Source organism: Carettochelys insculpta, chromosome 18 (assembly GCF_033958435.1).
Source record: "Carettochelys insculpta isolate YL-2023 chromosome 18, ASM3395843v1, whole genome shotgun sequence".
Taxonomy (NCBI): domain Eukaryota; kingdom Metazoa; phylum Chordata; order Testudines; family Carettochelyidae; genus Carettochelys; species Carettochelys insculpta.
The window spans coordinates 28,770,390-28,789,300 of record NC_134154.1 but is presented as its reverse complement, the minus strand read 5'-3'; the positions used below and the strand labels follow the sequence as shown (position 1 = coordinate 28,789,300).

At 42.0% G+C, this 18,911-nt stretch overlaps 1 protein-coding gene across 6 annotated transcripts in view; it reads left to right on the top strand.

The window, feature by feature from the left end:
* Positions 1-18,911, top strand: part of CORO1C (coronin 1C) — an 85,429-nt gene that overhangs the window by 43,795 nt on the left and 22,723 nt on the right. For 5 of the 6 annotated variants that reach the window (XR_012647970.1, XM_075012296.1, XM_075012293.1 and 2 more), the window contains exon 3: positions 17,590-17,712. Coding sequence is in view for 5 of the 6 variants with exons in the window: in XM_075012296.1 (XP_074868397.1) it covers positions 17,590-17,712 (123 nt within the window). In the remaining variant the exon portion in view is untranslated. Of the gene's footprint in view, positions 1-9,722; positions 9,859-17,589; positions 17,713-18,911 lie in introns of those variants that run through there. The other variant, XM_075012298.1, reaches the window with a different exon arrangement.

The following is an 18,911-nucleotide window of genomic DNA, read 5'->3' as shown; positions in this document are numbered from 1 at the left end:
CTGAGCTGTCTGCAAATGGCTTCCACTAAAATCCTTGCTGTCCTGTTCACTTTCAAAAGGGCTGTTTAAACTTTGATTCTTGATGATTTCCATGTTGGGCCATAAAACGACACTGCAATACTGAGAGACCAGGGAGCTGCCAGAGCCCATAGAGAGAGAGCCTCCTTCACAACTTAATTGCAACCTAACTATTCAGATTGCTCATTTAGTGTGTGGGTGTCTGCAAAGTACTTTTAATGTGGCTTGACCTATTATGCAGGGTTAGACCAAATCCATGTTATAAAAGGTCTGTATAATCTAGAAGGTAAACAGCTTATTTTTGGAAATGTTGTTTTTCTTTACATTTTCTGAGTTTTCAGTAAGGGTTTTTTTTCTTTTGTTTTGTGATAAGTTTTTGGTTCTAGTCAAGTGATTCTCCAGAGTCTTACATGGACATTTAATATAAATTTATGCATGCATGTGCACTCACTGCAAAAGCTGAAGAATGCTCAATGTTGAGGTGAGATGGCTGACCTCACTTGAGTAAACACGATCGAGGATCTTCTTTTACCAACACATCTGTGATGCCCTAGAATGTTCCTCCTTTTCAAAGGAAGTAAAAATTTCTCTTTCCCCCAGCATCTGTTCTTGTTGCCATCAGTGATGATAAATGCTTGTGTTAAAAAAACAAATCTTTGCTTTGTAGCTTCTGTTGTGGAGCATTAGTTTTCTCTGATTTGTGCAGAAGCCTGACTGGTTCAAGAGCAAACAGGTTTTGAGCCCAGCACCTGTGCAACACCTGACTAGCTTAGAGCAAGCACTCTTTCCCCACCTTCTCATGCACGGAAGGCCTACATTGCTAATGCCAAACTGACTCATCTAGGCCATCCTGGGAGAGCAGAGCTACGCCAACATAATGCTGAAGGCACCCAGAGGCTCAGATTTGGCCTATTTGCAGCCTGTTGTGTTCAAAGGGGTGCACAGATCCTTATGCAGACACCAGCCTCTCTGAACTCTGGATTGTGATAGCTGCAGCCAGTATGGTAGTTCTTCTACTTGGCTTTGCCTCCTTTGTACAATCTGGGATTGAGGATGGGATTACACCACCAAAATCAGTGTGTTCAAGCTCCCAGCTCAGTTCTGATAACCTGACTTAATGGAGAAGCTTGCCACCGTGAGAGATGATTTTCTGGGGTGGCTTAGATGTCTGTCAGCTTCATTGTCATCATTGTACTTCCAAATTGAAGGTCTCTACCAACAGAGATAAGCCAATAGCTTGCAGCCCTTTAGAATCTTGTCATTAGTTTAGTTAAAGTTTTTCAAAGATTTTTTTTCTGCCGTTTTTTGCATGTGAAGTGGATGTGCAAAGTTATGTGTAGAATATTTACAAATTAATTGCCTAAACACATGACATTCAATATTTTGGTTAAAGCACTCTGGTAAACAAATCTAAAAGTGCTTGGGAGTTTAAAACCCTAAAATGTTCTGCAAGCAGAGTATACTATGAAATGCCTGAGTTATATTTGTGAGGAGCACATGTAATGTACCTGTAGCCAAACCCAGAATCCAGCACCTTGCTAGACCACGAGTGGGAGCTTGAAGGATCAGTATTTGAAGTAGCTCACATGGGATATTGTTGTGCCATTCACTGTAGGGGGGAATGGGAGGATCAATGTGCCAGATCCTCTAGGGCAGGGGTTGGTAACCAAAATAGCAAGAAAAGCTATTTTTTCCGATTTGGTAAAAAACTTAATTCAAGAGCCACAATGCACGTTAATGATTTGTAATGCGATACATGCTTACTGCTGGATATTCACAAACTTTTTACATATACCACTGCACGCACCACTGTCTTCCTGACATTCACCCCCTAACCACCTCTCTCTAGAGGATGCCAGGGGGAGTTATCCAACATTTCAAGATCAAATATCATTTGCTATTTAGATATGAGTTGTTCATTTTTGGGCTTTTAGACGTTCACTGTTTATCGAAGATAATCAGGAGTGGTTTTTTTCTTTTTTTAAATATTGCAATTACAGCATCGTGAGCCATGAACAAGTCCTTAAAGAGCTGCAGGTTGCAGACCCCTGCTCTAGAGAATCCACATGCTGCCATCTGAGGGGTTCACTGAACAAGAATACCTCCCCAATTCTACGAGTCCCCCCTGCTCTAATCCTACCTACAGTCCTCTGTGATGGCCAGACAGGATTCCCCACCTGCTTTCATTGAACTCTGGATAATTTTTGGCCTCTTCCGTGTGGGAGAGTGGGGAAGACAGGACCTGAGCCCTCCATGCTAGTTCTCACCCATCACTCAAATCATCTTCATACAGTGCACATCTCTAAAGAAGTCTGATTCTAGGCTTCCTGAAGCTACCTTGTCAACTCCCAGCATGGTAGACCCAACCCTTCGTCTTCCTGAGGATCCTGCTGGAAGCAGGGGGCTGGACTTGATGACCTCCTGAGGTCCCTTCCAGCCCTACAATACTATGAACTCCCCCTCCCACCCTCGCAACTTGCACACACATTTTAAAAGGCCTGGCCATGGAACTTCCGAGGGAAGTGCCTGTCTAAAAATTCCTTTTCCCGCACAGTTGTGCAGCCAGCTTTACTCTGCCTGGTTGCTGTCCTGCACTCCTGAGGCAGCTTCCTTTCAGTGGTTCCGCCTGCAGGTGAATTGCGAAACACTTTGTGCTGATAGGCCGCACTGCAGTGAAATAAAACACTGCCGTTATCGAAGCATACTCCCAGCCCATCTGCCCTTTGATGCCAGCTTGTGGCTCCTGTAAATCTGTTTGCTCTGTGGTGGCACCTGGAAATGTGAAATGGGCAGTGGTGGTGGGGTGCTGAGGAGATGGAGGAGGCACCAGGTGCTGAATAATTAAGATACAGACTGGCACAATCTCAGCCTTGTATATTCTAATTACCATATGAAGTGCAAGCAAATGGCTCTTTTATTTGCTCCCAAATGAATGAGTTTGTCGTATTTTTAAATAACAGTCACAATGACTCTAAAGAGCTGGCACGGAGACCCACATGGTGTCCCCCAGGGGCGATTCTTGTGGTTATACTGAGTGATTTTTTTTTTTTTGATTGTGTCCTAGCAGATGAATACCTCTTCCCTCCTCCACCCCACCCCAGTGATGAGCAGCTTACTCTTTGTTTCTCCTTGGCCCTGCCTCCTTTGCTGCATTTCACTGATATGTCTAACAGCAGCAGGCACTGCAGGGCTCTGACAGTGGTTTTTACCATATATGGACATTACAGCTCTTAGGGCTGTCAGACATCCCGAATAATTTCCACCCTTTGCTTTGATTGGCCACGTTGGGCTAGGAGTGGAGGATAGTGGGATAGGGGCTGTACTGTACAGAAAGAAGCTTCTCTGAGACAAGTGTAAAGGCTGGTTAACTCTTAGGTTCCTGGATTTGATCACGTACCAAAGTGGAGGTTACAGCCCTGTTTTTCTCTGAGTTTCTGCTCTTTATAGGCAAAGTCTTCACGTGTGAAGAGCTCTTGGCAGCACCTATTGAAATATAATAGGGACAGGAACTGGAAAAAAAATTTGTGGAAATCAATGCTGTTAAAACCTCCTTGCTGGATCCTTGGCTCCCTACCCTTTAAAGGATGGGAGGGATGTGGCAGATGCCCGGAACTGCAGCAAGCACGGCTTGAAATTATCCAGCACACTGAATCACTTTGCAGTCTAATTGCATTGAGCTGTTTTTAAACCCCACGTTTGTTCCTAAAATGCCTTTTTGGGGTGAGTGGTAGTGTTGGCTCTAGTGATAGCTGGGTTGCTGGTGTAACCCCTCGGTAGCATGTGCCCTGCCAGATTCTTTTTTTGCCAGCACAGTTCAGTGTGACAGCCTAACTGGTGCACAGAGATTAAACCTTGCTTTCCGTTTTTATTTAGAACAGCTGGCTGCATGTGAAGTGGCTAGTGCTCTGGTCTCTGAGCCACGCAGCCCTGTGATTGCTGCCAGTTTTCAGGGAAGGGAGGAGATTGTCATGAGGCCTCCTCTGGCAGCTGCTGGCTGAGTGGGTGGAGATGTGGTGGAAACCAAAGACCTACAGATTGTCCTACCAATAAAACAAATCTTGATGCTGGTTTGGTAGTAGGATTTCTGCAGATGATTCTTTCCTTTCTGGCTTGCCATTGAAATGCTTTATCTGAATTTCCTGTTTTTGTGTGCGTGCATGTGTCAGGAATGCACCATTTCCAGTGCTGCAGAGTGAGGGCCTGTTTTAGACCACGGTTCGGTCTTTAAAAATAATCATCAAATGGAATTAACCACTTCACGGTGATAGGCTTATACTACTAAAACTGAGATTTTTATACCGTCCATAACAAGAAAATAATGAAATCAAATGCCTACTTTTGCCACTGTTGCGTAATGGCTATGTTGCCTAGGTATAGCAGTGATATATGGTGCTGTAGGTTTTACCTTCTCGGCAGACTGCAGGAAGAAAGTACATCATGTTGTCTTTAACTCTGGAAATTCCTTGCTCTTTAGCAGTTTCGCAACGTTGCCTTGAGTGTATAGGAGAGGATGCCTCAGATGAATGGCACTAAAGAGCCCCATGAAATCTCTACTTTTTTTTTTTTTTTTTTTTTAAATCTTTGTTCCCTGAAATCTAGTCAGGCGTGATCTAGATATCCCTGTCCAAGGTATGTGTACAGCACAAGCACCATAGGATCAGAGATATTTGAGCTAATTCACATTTATCCTTAATCTGCTGCCAGTAGCTGGTATGGAGCTTCGTGAAGCCGTCTGCTGAAATGAGCATGCTATAATCACAGTAACTTCAGCTCCTGCTTGCTCCTAGGCATGAAGTCTTGGGCCCAATTTACAGCTTCTTCTCCAGCAAAGCAAGGCAGGATGGTTTGTCATCATCTGTGGAATTAAGAACAAGTAAGGCAGACAAGTAGGAAGAAAACATACCTTTCAACACCCAGTTGGGATCTTTGAGAATGGAACTGGAGTGTGCTAGGACTTTGTTTAGTTAACTTGCTGTTTCATTTGCTGGGCGTTCATTAGGAGGGCATTCACAGCTCATTGCATAAGACAGCGATCATTACTGTACGAAAGACCCTAACTCATTAAGGGTATGTCTATGCTGTGAGAGTGGGGAACCAAAGCAAATTAAAAACTACACGCAGCCTTGGAGTACTGGGCCTCAGACCCCAGATCAACTGATCCAGGGCCATGGACTCCAAGTGAGGGACTAACATTCCTGTTTGGGCTCTGAGACCTGGCATGGGGGTTGTCTCAAAGCCTAGACTCCAGTCTGAGTGGGAACATCTACAGTGCTATTTTTGAGCCCTGTGAGCCAAAGTCAGTTGGCTCGGGCTATGAGACTTGCTGTTGTGGATGTTTTGGCAACCTTGCAAATGTACCACTCTCTGCAGTGCATTTTTTTTTAAAGCGTTTGTGTGGTGCTCAGCTGCTGGGGATAAGAGGTGGAAATTTGAACACAGAACTTGGACTTTACCCATGTCGGGGCCTCTTCCTGTTCTGTACAATGAAGTGTATTTATTCAGCGTTGTACGGGGGATTGAAGCTGAGGAACACAGAGATCTACCTACATCCATAGTAGAGGGAGATGGGCTGTGTGATGTGGGATATGCCTGTCTAACCTTGCCAGATCTCTGCTCTAGAAGAGGGGGAGAACCTCCGGTGTTTTTTCTGAAACACCGGGGGAAGTGACTTGAAAAGATCAGGGTTTAACGTGCCAGTGTGCTGTAATGGTTAAGTCCACACATCCCCAGAGTAATTTTTGAGACTGTTTTTCTGTTTCTTTACAAAATCTTTGTAGCTTGCCTTTTTAAGAAGAAAAAAAGCTGTGGCAAAAGGTTCCTCTTCATTACTTAAACTGATCTTTCCTAAGAAAGCTGAAATCATATAGACTAAGGTCTTTGTGAGAGGCAGATGATGTCTGTTACTTGGGCATGTGACTGAAGGCTTACTCAGTCCCATTTGGCTAAACCTTTTGTTACACTTGGACTTTGCGTGTTTGGTTTCTTCATACTTTGTTTCTAAACCAGCAGCATTTCTTTGAGGACCCTGAACATAGTATTGCACATAGCGTATGTATGTCCCGTGCACATCCAAGAAATGCTGATCATCTTTCATATTCTGGCAGTGTCATATTATTGCATCTCATTATTCAGCTGTGATGTCCAATTCCTTCAGGAGAGACTGAAAATATGGTTTGTGTGGAAGCAAGAGATCATATGCCTCTACAGTGACTCAGATTCAGTCAACCCTTCCAGCCATTTAGATGATATGCTGATGGATAGAAGGACATGAACTAAAATGGGCTGTGACTTCAGTTATGCTTCCAAGTGAGGGCTTATCGACATCTCCGTTATAAATCTTTTCCATGAAAATGTTGGAGGGGTTTTTTAGTTGGAAAGCGGAAGGTAGCTTCTTCCCTTATTTTTGGTAACACTTCTGTCTGTGTGCCTTTGTATTTTAATGGGGAAAGATGAGAATTAAAGACCTGGCTTTCATTCACTTATTGGAGAAACTTGGGTAACTTGAAAACGCTCTGCAAGACTCACTTCCATTCAGGCAGTAGTCTGGTTGATTACTTCATAGTCTTAAAGCCTGCAGAAGGAAATAAACTGGAGGAGCTGATCCTGGCTGCTTGTGGACATTCTGGCACAAAGGGAGATTGGTGCTTTCGTGAGCAGGCCCTCTCAGAGAATGACAGAGGAATGGGCCGCTCGAGTTTAGAGAGCCCAGCCTCAGGCCCTCAACAAATCTAACTTTTCGCCCACAGGGTCCTACTAAAACAATAAGAATATATGAACACTTGAGATGTTTATATAAACAATTAAGTCATTATACCAATACTCTTCATTTTAAGAATACTTTTTTGTATGCAAACATTTTAATAATTGAAGAAAAATGTAGTTCATGTGCAACATCACTGTTAATGTTAAGCATCGCAAGCCCATTCGAATGCTCTTGTCCCATTGTAGAATGATGATAGTTCTTTACTTGTTTTGACATGTTGAATGTGCACTCACCTGAAGGTGCTGATGCAAGGAAACTGACAAAAATACCAAATACAATTATAATATTGGGAAATAAAGTTGACAGGCTCTCAAGATTAAATATTTCTTGAAACAGTTCTTTTGGCTTGCAGACCGATTTAAAGTTTGGGATGTATACGTTTCAGGAAGACCATCTCGTCAGAGAGATCTGTGGAAATTTTCTTGTACCTTTGTTGAAACTGTTCAGCCACTGAATATAGGTCTTCATCAGTTCTCCAAACTCCCAAAGGAATCCAAAAAGGGTAAAAATTTGTCACAGTGACTCAAATCAACATGTAAGACCAGATTTGATGGAGTCAACAACAGCAACAAAAACGTTGGCTCGATAGTGCCTTTCTGTGTCAGATTGCAATGTTAGCAGTTGGTCGAAAACTTAGATGAAATGTCAATACCCTGTGCTACGGATTTGGACTCGGAAATGATTGCATGCCATTGATCAAGAATCTTTTGAATATCTTTTAAGAAGTCATTCAGTGTTATCCCTCTCAATATCTAATGGAGCATTGCATGCTTCAATTACAGGATGAATTTCATGGATCATTTTTAGCAGCTTCATCCACATGGACAACATTATAACGCATTCAGATTTGAACGTATACTTCTGAATTGACTTAAGCACAATGCCAGCCTGTGCTGAGAGAGTAAGAGATTCAAGCTCACTTACAACCTTTCTCACAGAGTCCAAATGCTGTGCAACCGGTTTAACACCATCAATTCAGGCTGCCCATCTTGTTGACATGCCGTGAAGAAAAACAGGCAGATGCTGCTTCAGAATTCCCACTTTCGAGGACTGCTACCAAAGAGGATTGTTCTACAGTATCTGACTGCTTCCTTGCATGATTCAGCACAATCAACACCAACACGATTTAGTGTGTGTCTGCCACAACTAGAAAAAAAAATAGTTTGGATTTTGCTCAAGAAGGACTCTTTGTACTCTGTTGTACTTCCTAGCCTCATTGGATACATTGTCATAGACTTGGCCAATGCAGACTTGAAAATATAATCGTAAGCCTTCCAGAATTTCTATACACAACCAGCAATCTCTTTTCCAGTTTTTTTGTGACATTATTGAACAAAATGAATAGTTTTTTTTTAAATTGAAACCTTTGCACTTTCCGCAGTTTTAACATATTGAACAACCAAGGTTTGTCTGTTCTTTATGAGAACAGTCTGGAGTTGTCATTTGTCTTCAAGAATAGTTTGCACAAATGTCCCCACACAGTTCAATAAACTCACTTGTGTTCCTGTAGACATAGTGGACCTGCATGCATTTTCCACTCTTGCAATTCATGAACACACATGATGAAGCTCAAATATACCAAGAAAGTTTCCATTTGTAGGGTCCCAGTTAAGTTGACTGAAATCAAACAAAGCTTGTCCCCATTCAGAAGGAAAAAGAATGTGCTCAAGGAGTTTTTTCCAGTTACCTGTTTGTGTTTATTTCACTGAGGAGTAAGTTTTCAACTGAGCAGTCAGCTAGTGCTGTTCTACTAGCTGATTTCCAGGCAACATACTTATCTTTGTGCAATAGTGAAGTTTCATCTGCAGATATTTGATCTTTCAACTTCCTCCAACCTCTGCTGATGCTCCAACCAGATGGATCAGACAGTACTGATGTATTGGAAGTGTTACTGTTAAAAATGAAATGGGGTACACAGTATAGAGCCTGCTTTTCCATGCACCAGCAGAGCTAGTCTCTTGTGTATATCTCTTCATTTGGAAGAGCTTTTGTCAGTGTCAGTGGGAAAAGCATGATTTTCAGCATCTTTAGTAGTATTACTTGGAATCTGAAAACATCTAACTTGGAGAAACAATTGCATTTGAGCAACATTGTTCTTATCAAGAAGTCCAATATCAGGTTCTGATGTCATTGTTACACTGGCATCTCTGAGGTTCTCCTTTCCTGCCTGCATAGTCTCTAAATCAAGCATAGATTCTGCATGTGTCATTGCAGTTAGCATTTGTCTCTTAGCTAATGACCTCATTTTGAGATAGTGACATTGAAATGTCATTTATGGGTGCAAAGTTTTCATCATCAGACTTGGGCATGTCACTGTCAGTATGGTCACCAACTAATGGTGGAGGTGTCTTTTTTTCCTATGAGAAACGATGTTATTGGCTTTAAACTTTTCAGTGCTGCTTTGTTCTGTTGCTTTTGCTGTCTTGCACCACTTTCAGGTCTTCACTTCATATTTATAAAGGGTTTTAAAGCAGTCACAAATTCACTGAAGGCTATTAGTTATATACAACTAAAATCTTGTATACTCAGCAACGGATATTATAACGGTTTGGGGGTGTTATTTATTTATTACAGCCCTTTTAGCCTTATTTAAAAGTCTTGAACTTTTCATCTGTGTTCCCATTATTAAATTCCTCCAATAACTGGCAAGTTATGAATATGAACATGGGGTGATTTCTGGATTAGATATGTTTATTAAACGACTAGGTTTATTACCACCAAAAAGCTTTTAAAGGTGAATCTGCAGCTGGATGAAGAGGGTAGCTTAAAGCTGAACCTGATGTTATTTGTATACAAAGACACGAGAAAAAAACAGGAATATGAAAATCCCCTATGCAGAGAGAAACATCTAATGTAAAGGTCAAACTCATGTTCAGACCAAGCAAAATCACTTTATAATAACCGAATTAATTAGGACTTTCAAAACTCTAAACTATGTGAAGATTGTAAACAGCATTTCATAACGTAGAATCACTCATCACAGAAGCTACTCCCACCACACAGATGAAAACTTGGATGTGACTGAAAAATTGGTGAAGGCCAGAGATCCCACAATGATGTAAATGAATTTTTTGCAGGTTTGTATAGCTTCTCTTGTTGTCTGTTTTATAACTGCAAGGCGTATAATGAAAGGAAATTACTTGGTAGAAAGTCAGAATTTTGCGCCCCTTGGTTTCCTGAGACCCCGGCCAAATGGCCTACCAGCCCCCCTAACTTTCCCTCCGATAGGGCCTGGTTGTGAGTCAGTACATGGATACTTGCCCGACATGGAATTATCACCTGCAGATCAGATTCCCCAGTCTCTGCCCTGTCATCTCATATGTATGCATAGTAATGCTGGGAATGCTGCTGAGGTTCAGGGTGAAATCCTGAAAATCGTGGTCCAGCTCTTAAGCCATTTAAAATTTCATACAAGCAAACTGTAAATCCAGGAGCAAAACTAGCTTTCCAGAGCTGGTTAGCATTTGATACTTTTTTGGTATCTTTCCACGTGTGTCCGTCTTTCATCCCTCTGCTTCCTTCTTTGCTTTTTAACAGCCCTATATTGGTCCAACCTGGCTAACCCTCGTAGACAGGTAGGATTGGATATAGCCCCCACTAGAGCATGTGCCCACCACATGGTGACCTGGATGGTGGTGTTGGAATGGCTTTTACTTCAGAGCTGGGAGGGATTCTCTTACATGGCATGGCCATTTTGCCCGAAGCCCAGTGGTCTTTGTAGAGTTCTAGAACGTTCTCCTGACTTTCCCAAACTCTAGAGGATAAATTCAGAAACTTCCATGTATTTTCAAGGTTGCATTGTCAGTAGCAGATGTGGATATAGAATCTAGCTTTCCTCACTGCTGCTGTGATCGCAGGACAACACTTCCTCTTGTGACCTTGAAGCCCTTCTGGTTGGATAGGGGAGGGTGCAAATTTAAGATCAAACAGGGTAGAGGGTGAATTCTGAGTCACTGTACAGGTTTTGCTCCGGAGAGCAGGCGTAGCGATCAGATGTTTGGTAGTTGAACAGGAACAGCCATGCTGAACACCCAGTTCATTACAGTGGGAGTTAGCAGTTTTGTTTTGTTTAAAAATCAGCGGGGGTGAGAGCAGCTGATTGCTACCCTAATTTTGTAGAGGATTCTAGGGATTAGCATACATTTTTCCAGTGCAAAGCATCACTGGGAACTATTTTAGTTGCTGTATCTATTATAACCAGCCCTTATCTTTTTTTTCCTTTTCTGGTCAGTTGTTGTTATCACATGGCACAAATAATGATGTCATCCCAATGCTGCATTTCTAGTCTTCCTGTGGGCATGAAATAAACCTCCTTACTGCTACAGGCTAAACTAGGCTGATGACACTTCTGAAACTCTCCAGAGTATGTTGAGCAACAATACAAAATCTGCTGGGGCATAATAATGTAGCTTTAAAGCTCTGCCTCCTTTTCCAATTAATTGTTCAGAGTGGGCTCATTTTATGAGACATTTGTGTCAACTGATGCATTCCGTTTTCCATCTCTCTTCTTGTATATCAGCATAGACAGAGGGCTTGTCTATACTAAACGGCAGATTGACCTGGTCAGGGTTGATCTTTACGAGTTTGATTTTACATGTCAGATGAAGACGTGGTAAAATTGATCTCTGGGGTTGGCAGTCGACCCCTGTGTTCCACGCTATCGTATGGAGTAATAGAGGTTGATGTGAGAGAACAGAAGCTAGATCTTCACTTGGGAAATAAGTAAATTCCGATACATCGATTCTAGCTACGCAAATGCTGTAGCTAGAATTGCATCTCTGAAATCGACTTATTTCCCTAGTATAGAGTGAGTGTCAGGAACTTCCCAGCACAGACCCAGATCTCTCAGGTACCATTCACGCCTCTGGAGCTGTAGAAATAACTAATCATCTGAGCTGGAGCAGAGTGCTGTGTATGGATTTTTGGGAAGACTTAAGGAAAATCCAGCTCCAGTATTTAGTTGTGAATGATTTCACTGGCTTGGCTGTCACTGTGACACACGGCACTGTGGGCCTTTTGGGAGTAACTCTGCTGATTTTTGAGGATTAGCCATGGATGCCTTGGTTGGCTGGCGGAATGACTAATAGCCATTTGTCATGGTGAGGAATGAGCAATACACTTTCATTACATCGTAACAGCCTCTTATTTACCATCTGGCTTGGCTAAATATGGGAGATCTGTGACCGCAGTTGTGCAAATTAAGCTTCAGCAACAAGTTCTAGGCTTGTGACAATACATTTTATTGTAGGGATATTAGAAATAGAGTCTGGTCCCTGCATCAGCAATGCCTTTCTGAAGGAAAAAACGTTACTGGTCACTCAGCATTTCAGACCGAGCCTTTGTGATCTGATTTCCTTCTCCAAACTTGTTCCTCAGCTTTCAGCCAGTAGAACCGCTTTCGCTTGTGCAATCTGATGCTGCTTCCCTGTTTTCAGCTGTGATTTTACTAAGCACAACACAAAATCAGAGGAAGCAGCTGTTCTCTGAACATATTTTTACTGTAATCCACAAACTGTTTCCTCTGACCAACTGCCCTTTCCTGGCAGAGAATCAGTTTGTAAAAAACAATCAAATGATTTAATAACACTGTCACTTTTAGCAACTATTTTTCTGTGCTGCTTACCCATCCCTTCTGGACTTAATCACAGAAGTTTCTTGCCCATTTCTTGCAGGAACTTTGTTTTGGGAGGCATGAAACAGCTAAATGACTTTATTTGGTAAAGTTAACTTACTGCCTGCTAAAGGACTTGAATATTGAGCATGAAACTCTTAGCCTAAACCATCCAGCCCTACTACAGTCTTTCTTTTTAATTTGCTTTTCTGGATTGGCTTCATTATGTCCTAAATGTAAAATCACATCCGTTGAACTATCATAAATTGTTACTGTGATATACTGCTCATCCTCAATGGTAATGGATTATGAGAAGGATTTAATTTCTGGTAGTTGTAGAGTTAATACTAAGCTGTGCAGCAACACTTCAGATGTACTACAAATCCTTAATTAAATACAAGATTATGTTTTTAAAAAGATCTGCTGGGATTACGGCAAGATAAAAACCCTCCATTTTCACATAGCGGATGCAAACTTTGTACTACATTTAACTACGGTGGAGGAGTTTCATGTTATATGAAGACATGTCTCAAAGGAGTAGCTGTGTTAGTCTTTCAGCAAAAACTCTTTAAAGACTAACAAATTTATTAGGTGTTAGGACATAAATTTTTGTGAGATACATCTTCAGATGCCGAAGATAAGAAAGACAGGCTGTGTCTACACTAGCCCAAAACTTCGAAATTGCCATGCAAATGGCCATTTTGAAGTTTACTAATGAAGCAGTGAAAGGCATATTCAGGGCCTCATTAGAATGCCAGCAGCCATGGCACTTTGAAATTGACGCAGCTTGCTGCCACGTGGCTTGTCCAGATGGGGCTCCTTTTCGAAACGACTCCGGCAACTTCGAAATCCCCTTGTTCCTATGGAATAAGCGCTGAATATGCATTTCAGGGCTTCATTAGTAACTTCAAAATGGCCATTTTGAAGTTTTTGGGCTCATGTAGACGTAGCCACAGAGATGGAAGTGGGTCATCAGTGCTAATAGCATCAAAATGGATGTGGTGCATCTCCAACAGCAATGTCTCAATTATTCATGGTTGCAGTCTTCTCCTTCAATGTAAAAATCAGTGCTTTATGGCCCAGTTATGGCTGTGGTAAGTCTCCTTTTGCATCTGCTAGAACGCATAGGCTACGTCTGCACTAGCCCAAAACTTTGAAATGGCCATAATGTCACTTTGCCTAGGGTGGAGCCCACGATCCTCTTATGTGTAATTCTCCCAGCATTTCTCTACACGTTTCCAAATAATACCTAATTGGTTCTCCTCTTCAGTTTGTTTCCGGTGGGCCTTTTCATCACTACTTAGTTTCCTCTTTTTCCATCTTTATTCTCCTGTTTTGAAGTGTGTGTGTTTCTGCTGTAGTAGCAATCCCTCTGCTTCCAGGAAGGAATGGGGTACGCTTTATAAATCGTGGAACTAAATTACTATTCACCTGTAACAGAGTAACACTTGTGAAGACTTTTGACTGATCTCTTCACTGTATAACTGGGTTATTTTCTGTTCTCAGTTCAAACACTTGAAGTGCAGCTGTACTCTGAAAAGAAACTAAAAACACAACTTCCTTTCTGTCCTGATCCTTGAGTTGCTGAGGGATGCCTTTGCCTGAGATCTGCAAAGTCCATGGGGTACCTCGGTCCTCATGGACTCTCCATACTAATCTCTCAAGACTAAACCACACCAGAGAATCTGTCTGCAGTTTAAGGAGATGAGGACTGACTCCCCCTCCCCACATCCTTTCAGCGGAGCCCCAGATTCACTACAGGTTGCACCTCCCTGGTGTGGGACCCTTAGCACCTGAGTGGTCCCAGACTAGAGGTCGGTGCCCCCCTGCTATCTGCCAGCCATGCTCTGGGGCTCAGCTCACGGAGTTGGCCTGCTCCTGGCTGACGGCCCCACTGGCCCTTCGGCTTCTTGGCCGCAGTGAGGCTCTTGCTCCCTGACTGTGGCAACCCAGCCCCAGTTCCCCAGAGGCTTCCTGGCCCCTGGCCATGTCTCCTGGGAGGCTTCCTAGCCATTGAGTCCCAGCCCCTACTGGCTTTCTGGCCCCTGCCAGCTTCTCACCCCAGCTACAGCTGCCTGGCCTCATTCATAGCTGGTGCCCACTCCCAGGCATCGGGACTCTCTGGTCTGGCAACATCCATGGCCCTTTTGGACCATAGATGATGACAGACCAGAGAGTCCCAGATTTCAGAGGTTGAACCTGTACTAGTGGTGGTGTTACCTGCATAAAATTCTGTCACTCCCGCACTCTAGAGGCACCCACACCTTTAGCCAGTTCCTCAGGCTCAAGGTTTAACCCTGTTAATTTAAATAATCCTCTTTACCCAATTCCGACTTCTTGGGGCATAACTTCCTGCAGGTTTGCAGGAGCTTATTACCAGTGGAAAAAGCTTTATTTGTAAATGGAGCCTCTTTAATTCACAAGTCGTTGATACATGGTAATATAGAGACCTGTTGTGTCATTTTTAGTATACTCTGAAATGACAACAGCTTATTGAGCTAATAGTACCCCAAGATAGTTAATTTCAAAAGTGAGATGTGTGTTTAGATAACGAAAAGCATGAAGTACAGTCATTTGGTAGGGTAAGCTTGTTCTAACACAGTCCCCTGTTTGCTTGCAGACTTGGTTTACCTTGACCATACAGACAGGAGTTTTTATAGTTTAATTTGTTCAAACTGATATTTTTGATGCAATCATGATGATGGATGTTTGTTTAAAAACCCAGATCTAGAGTGGCAAGTGCTCCTCTTTCTCAGTCTGCAACTAATTATTGCAGGGTTCTCTCTTTTGGTGAGAAAATTAATTAAAAGACTTGCCTAGGAATGGCTGTTTGTTTGTTTGCATGTTGCAGACTGCATCTCTCGTGACCTTTCTGACGAAGCAGGTCTTTGCCCACGAAAGATTAGCTCCAAAATCTGTTAGTCTGAGGTGCTACAGGATTTCTTGGTGTTTGTTTTTGCAGATACGGACTGACATGGCTACCCCTCTGATACACTTAATGACCTTTTATTCCTTCTGATTTACGTCTTTAAATTACTTTAATTTGTGGCAAATCTTTTAAAATTTGCTAAGTATTGAAATATTAGACTGATTTTTAAGGGTTGATTTATTTTAAAATGTTTACTTCGTATCAGTTCATTTTTAACCGCTATGTTTTACGTCACATGCAAAAAGGTATAAATAGATTCTAGCTCTTAAACCAGAAACTAAAAAATTGTATTTTTTCAGTTGAATCCACATCATCTTAATTTTAAAAGGTTTCAGATGCAAGTGAGGCATTGAGACAGGATAGTTTTTGAGTCTAAAGTTAGCCTACATAATGGTTGTGCCTTGTTTTTATAACTGTCATCGCTTGTACTCTCTTAGGACCAACATCTTGCTTTATTCTTGCCAAGTACATCCTTAATGTCAGTCTTCAAAAGCTGGTGTCCAACACCTTTCTAAATCCTTATATGCAGAGACCTTTGGATTGGAATAATCAGCTCCACAGGAATTAGTAACAGTCATGTGAAGGCAACACATACCCCAGGGTCAGAAAACAACCAAACAGTAGAATTGAGATGCAAACTGCAGTGTTTCATATGTAAAGAAACTAGAATCCAATCAAGAGCTGTGCTGACCCCCACCCCCCTTGTAGATGTTTGTAACTTAGCTTGAAATCTAGTCAGTTTTAAAGAAGGTGAAGGCACTTTCAGGTACTGCACCTGCCCAAATCCCTTTTCCAGTCTTTATGGTTTTAGCTTTATAGGTTTTAGTCATAGTTCCCTATTTTACAAAACTACTGATTTACTTTGGTTTTGTGTGAAGGACCCAAAACACTGGCAGAACTGGTGAGAATGACTTAGTATAAAATGTTCCTTCTTAATTTTTGCATATAGCAAGCTCAAGTGGTGTTTGCAGGGTAGGAGCTGATAAGATTATCAGACAATAGAACACTCTAGAATAGAAGCTGCCAGGGCTCCTTTTGTTGTAGTACCAATGAGCAAGATGAGTAACTGAAAGAACCGTAAGTTACAAGAATTCTGTCTTCTCAAATTCAGATGAATGCTGAGCAGTAGCTAACTTTTTGTAAGCTTTATCCTTAAAATTGGCTTGATTTGGGCAAGTGCTCTAGAGAATTGCTAATCTCTTCTTTGAAATAAGAATTTACATTTCTATCAAGTGTGAAAATGTGTTTTTATAGGGAATCTTGTCACTGTCTTGGTCCCAGGCTGGTTCCTAGTTGGGGGAATTTCGCATCACAAATAGCACTCATTGATGGTTTTGTCAGGCAGTGCTTTGGGCAAGGATTGAATGGGCCACGCAGACTGAATTTCTCTCACTGTTTTAAACCCAAACAAATCAGCAGCCCTGTAGCACTTTAAAGACTAACAAAATAACGTATTATTATTATTATTATAATTTGATCTGAAGACATGGGTCTGTCCCACGAAAGCTCCACCTAATAAATCATTTTGTTAGTCTTTAAAGTGCTACAGGGCTGCTTTTTCGTTTGGTTAAAACCAGCTCCTTCCGCTGCAGGCAAAGGTGTATACTGGTGGGTAGGTTGATGAATCTATGGGAAGTCTGTGTAGGTGCTGTCTGCTGTTTCTCTTCTGGTCTAGAGAGGGGTTTTGCTCTGCACTTCTGTCACGTTTCCTGCAAAAATTAAATTCATGAAAGGTGATTGAGTCCAGCTGCGATGAAGGTCCAATGTCCGGAACAGCCTTTTGATATAGGTCTTAACTTGGGTATCCTTAGCTATTAACAATCGCCACAAAAAAATGTAGGGTAGCAAATATGAACCTTTCCATGCTCCTCTTGCTATGGAGAGAAAAGGGGGAAAACACAATTAAGCATGCACCACTGCTTCTCATTTCCAAATAGCCAGGAGAGCCTGATAACCTCATTTCATTTGCCAGCCCAGCTCTGGTGAAGGTTCCGGGGAGATACTTCTGGCAAAGTTCTCACACTGCTGAGACGCGAAAGCCATATGTTTGCTGCACATGTACATGTATCAGAGACAGAAATTGTCGGGATATTGATGCGTTTGTGGCCATGCTGAGACTCACAGGCACAAAATCAAGGCTTATGAAATTGTTGCGTTTGGAGGAAATGGTCAAGTAGAATGTGGGAAATCTTGTTTTACCCTGTGAAATGCTATATGTGTTGTCTGGTTTGGTCTGTGCGTGACAGCTTTCCCTCTTTCTCCCTTCAGACTGGCAGAATTGACAAGTCATACCCAACAGTATGTGGCCACACAGGACCAGTGCTGGACATAGACTGGAGTCCCCATAACGATCAAGTCATTGCCAGTGGTTCTGAGGACTGCACTGTCATGGTGAGTTAATGAAGGTGTATTTAAAAGCCTGAGACCTGCTTTCTATTTAAAGAATTTCATTTCTGTTTGATCATTATATAAAATTCATTTGGAAGAGTTTTGGGTGAGCTTTTATGGTCCTGATACTTCATCGATTCCAGAAATAATTCCACCCGAGAGGCTATTTTAGTTTAACAGCAGACTGGTCACATGATCTTCTGCTTCCAAAGACAGGTAGCTCCTGTAATAGACTGGATGCTGCATCCTGCAATCTGCTGAAGGCCTCTACTCCCGTTTGATTTCAATGACAGTTGTGGTCACTGTGTACCTTGCACAATCTGGCCCTAGATAAGCAATGACATTAGTGTATCTGGATAATTCAATTAAACTGGACAGATGTTTCACAGTCCCATCAGTACTGTACAACAGAATGAGTGAAAAGTTCTCAAAGAGCTGTGACCTCTTTTGGGGATATCACTCTTTCATCATAGCTAATTGGGACGCCAACAGTTAGAAAGGGAAGTATGAAACAGGATGTAGCAGGTCAGACAACATATTACCTTGGTTAGTGTTCATAACAATACTGTATGTTTGTACATATGATTATCACCCAGTTATTGGCTGGGAAGAGAGCTGTAAATCTAAACCCTGTCTAAAAACAGCTGGATTACAGGGTTTTTGAAATTCCACAATTGTCAGGCTTGACTTTTCATTCTGTTGCTCAAGAAAATCAAAGACTAAAACTGCTAGTGGAGACTTCTCTTCTCAGTATTGCTCTCATTTAATGCAGATCTCCTTCATGGTCTCATGTGGGTGGTCTTTGAGGGTTAGGAGAGAAAGAAGTGATCGTGACAGAGCCTTTGTTTCCTGTCTTTTATAAGCTATTCATTCCTTCACTCCAATCCCATGACTACTTAATATCCATAGGAGCCCAGTAGTGAGGGAACTTGTCAAAGATTTTCTGAAAATTGATGTATGTTGTCATCAACTGAATCATCCTTATCCAGAGTCTGCTTATTTTGCCTCAAGTAATTCTGAAAAGTGGGTGAGCTACAAAAGTCATATTGACTCTTCCTCCTCATACCATGTTTAGCTGTGTCTGATATTTCTGGTCTTTACTCTAGTTTTTACCAGTTTTCCTGGTACCTCTTCTGGTTCACCTGACTACAATTGTCAGGCTCTTCTCTGGAGCTCTCTTAAAAATTGGCATTCCATTCCAT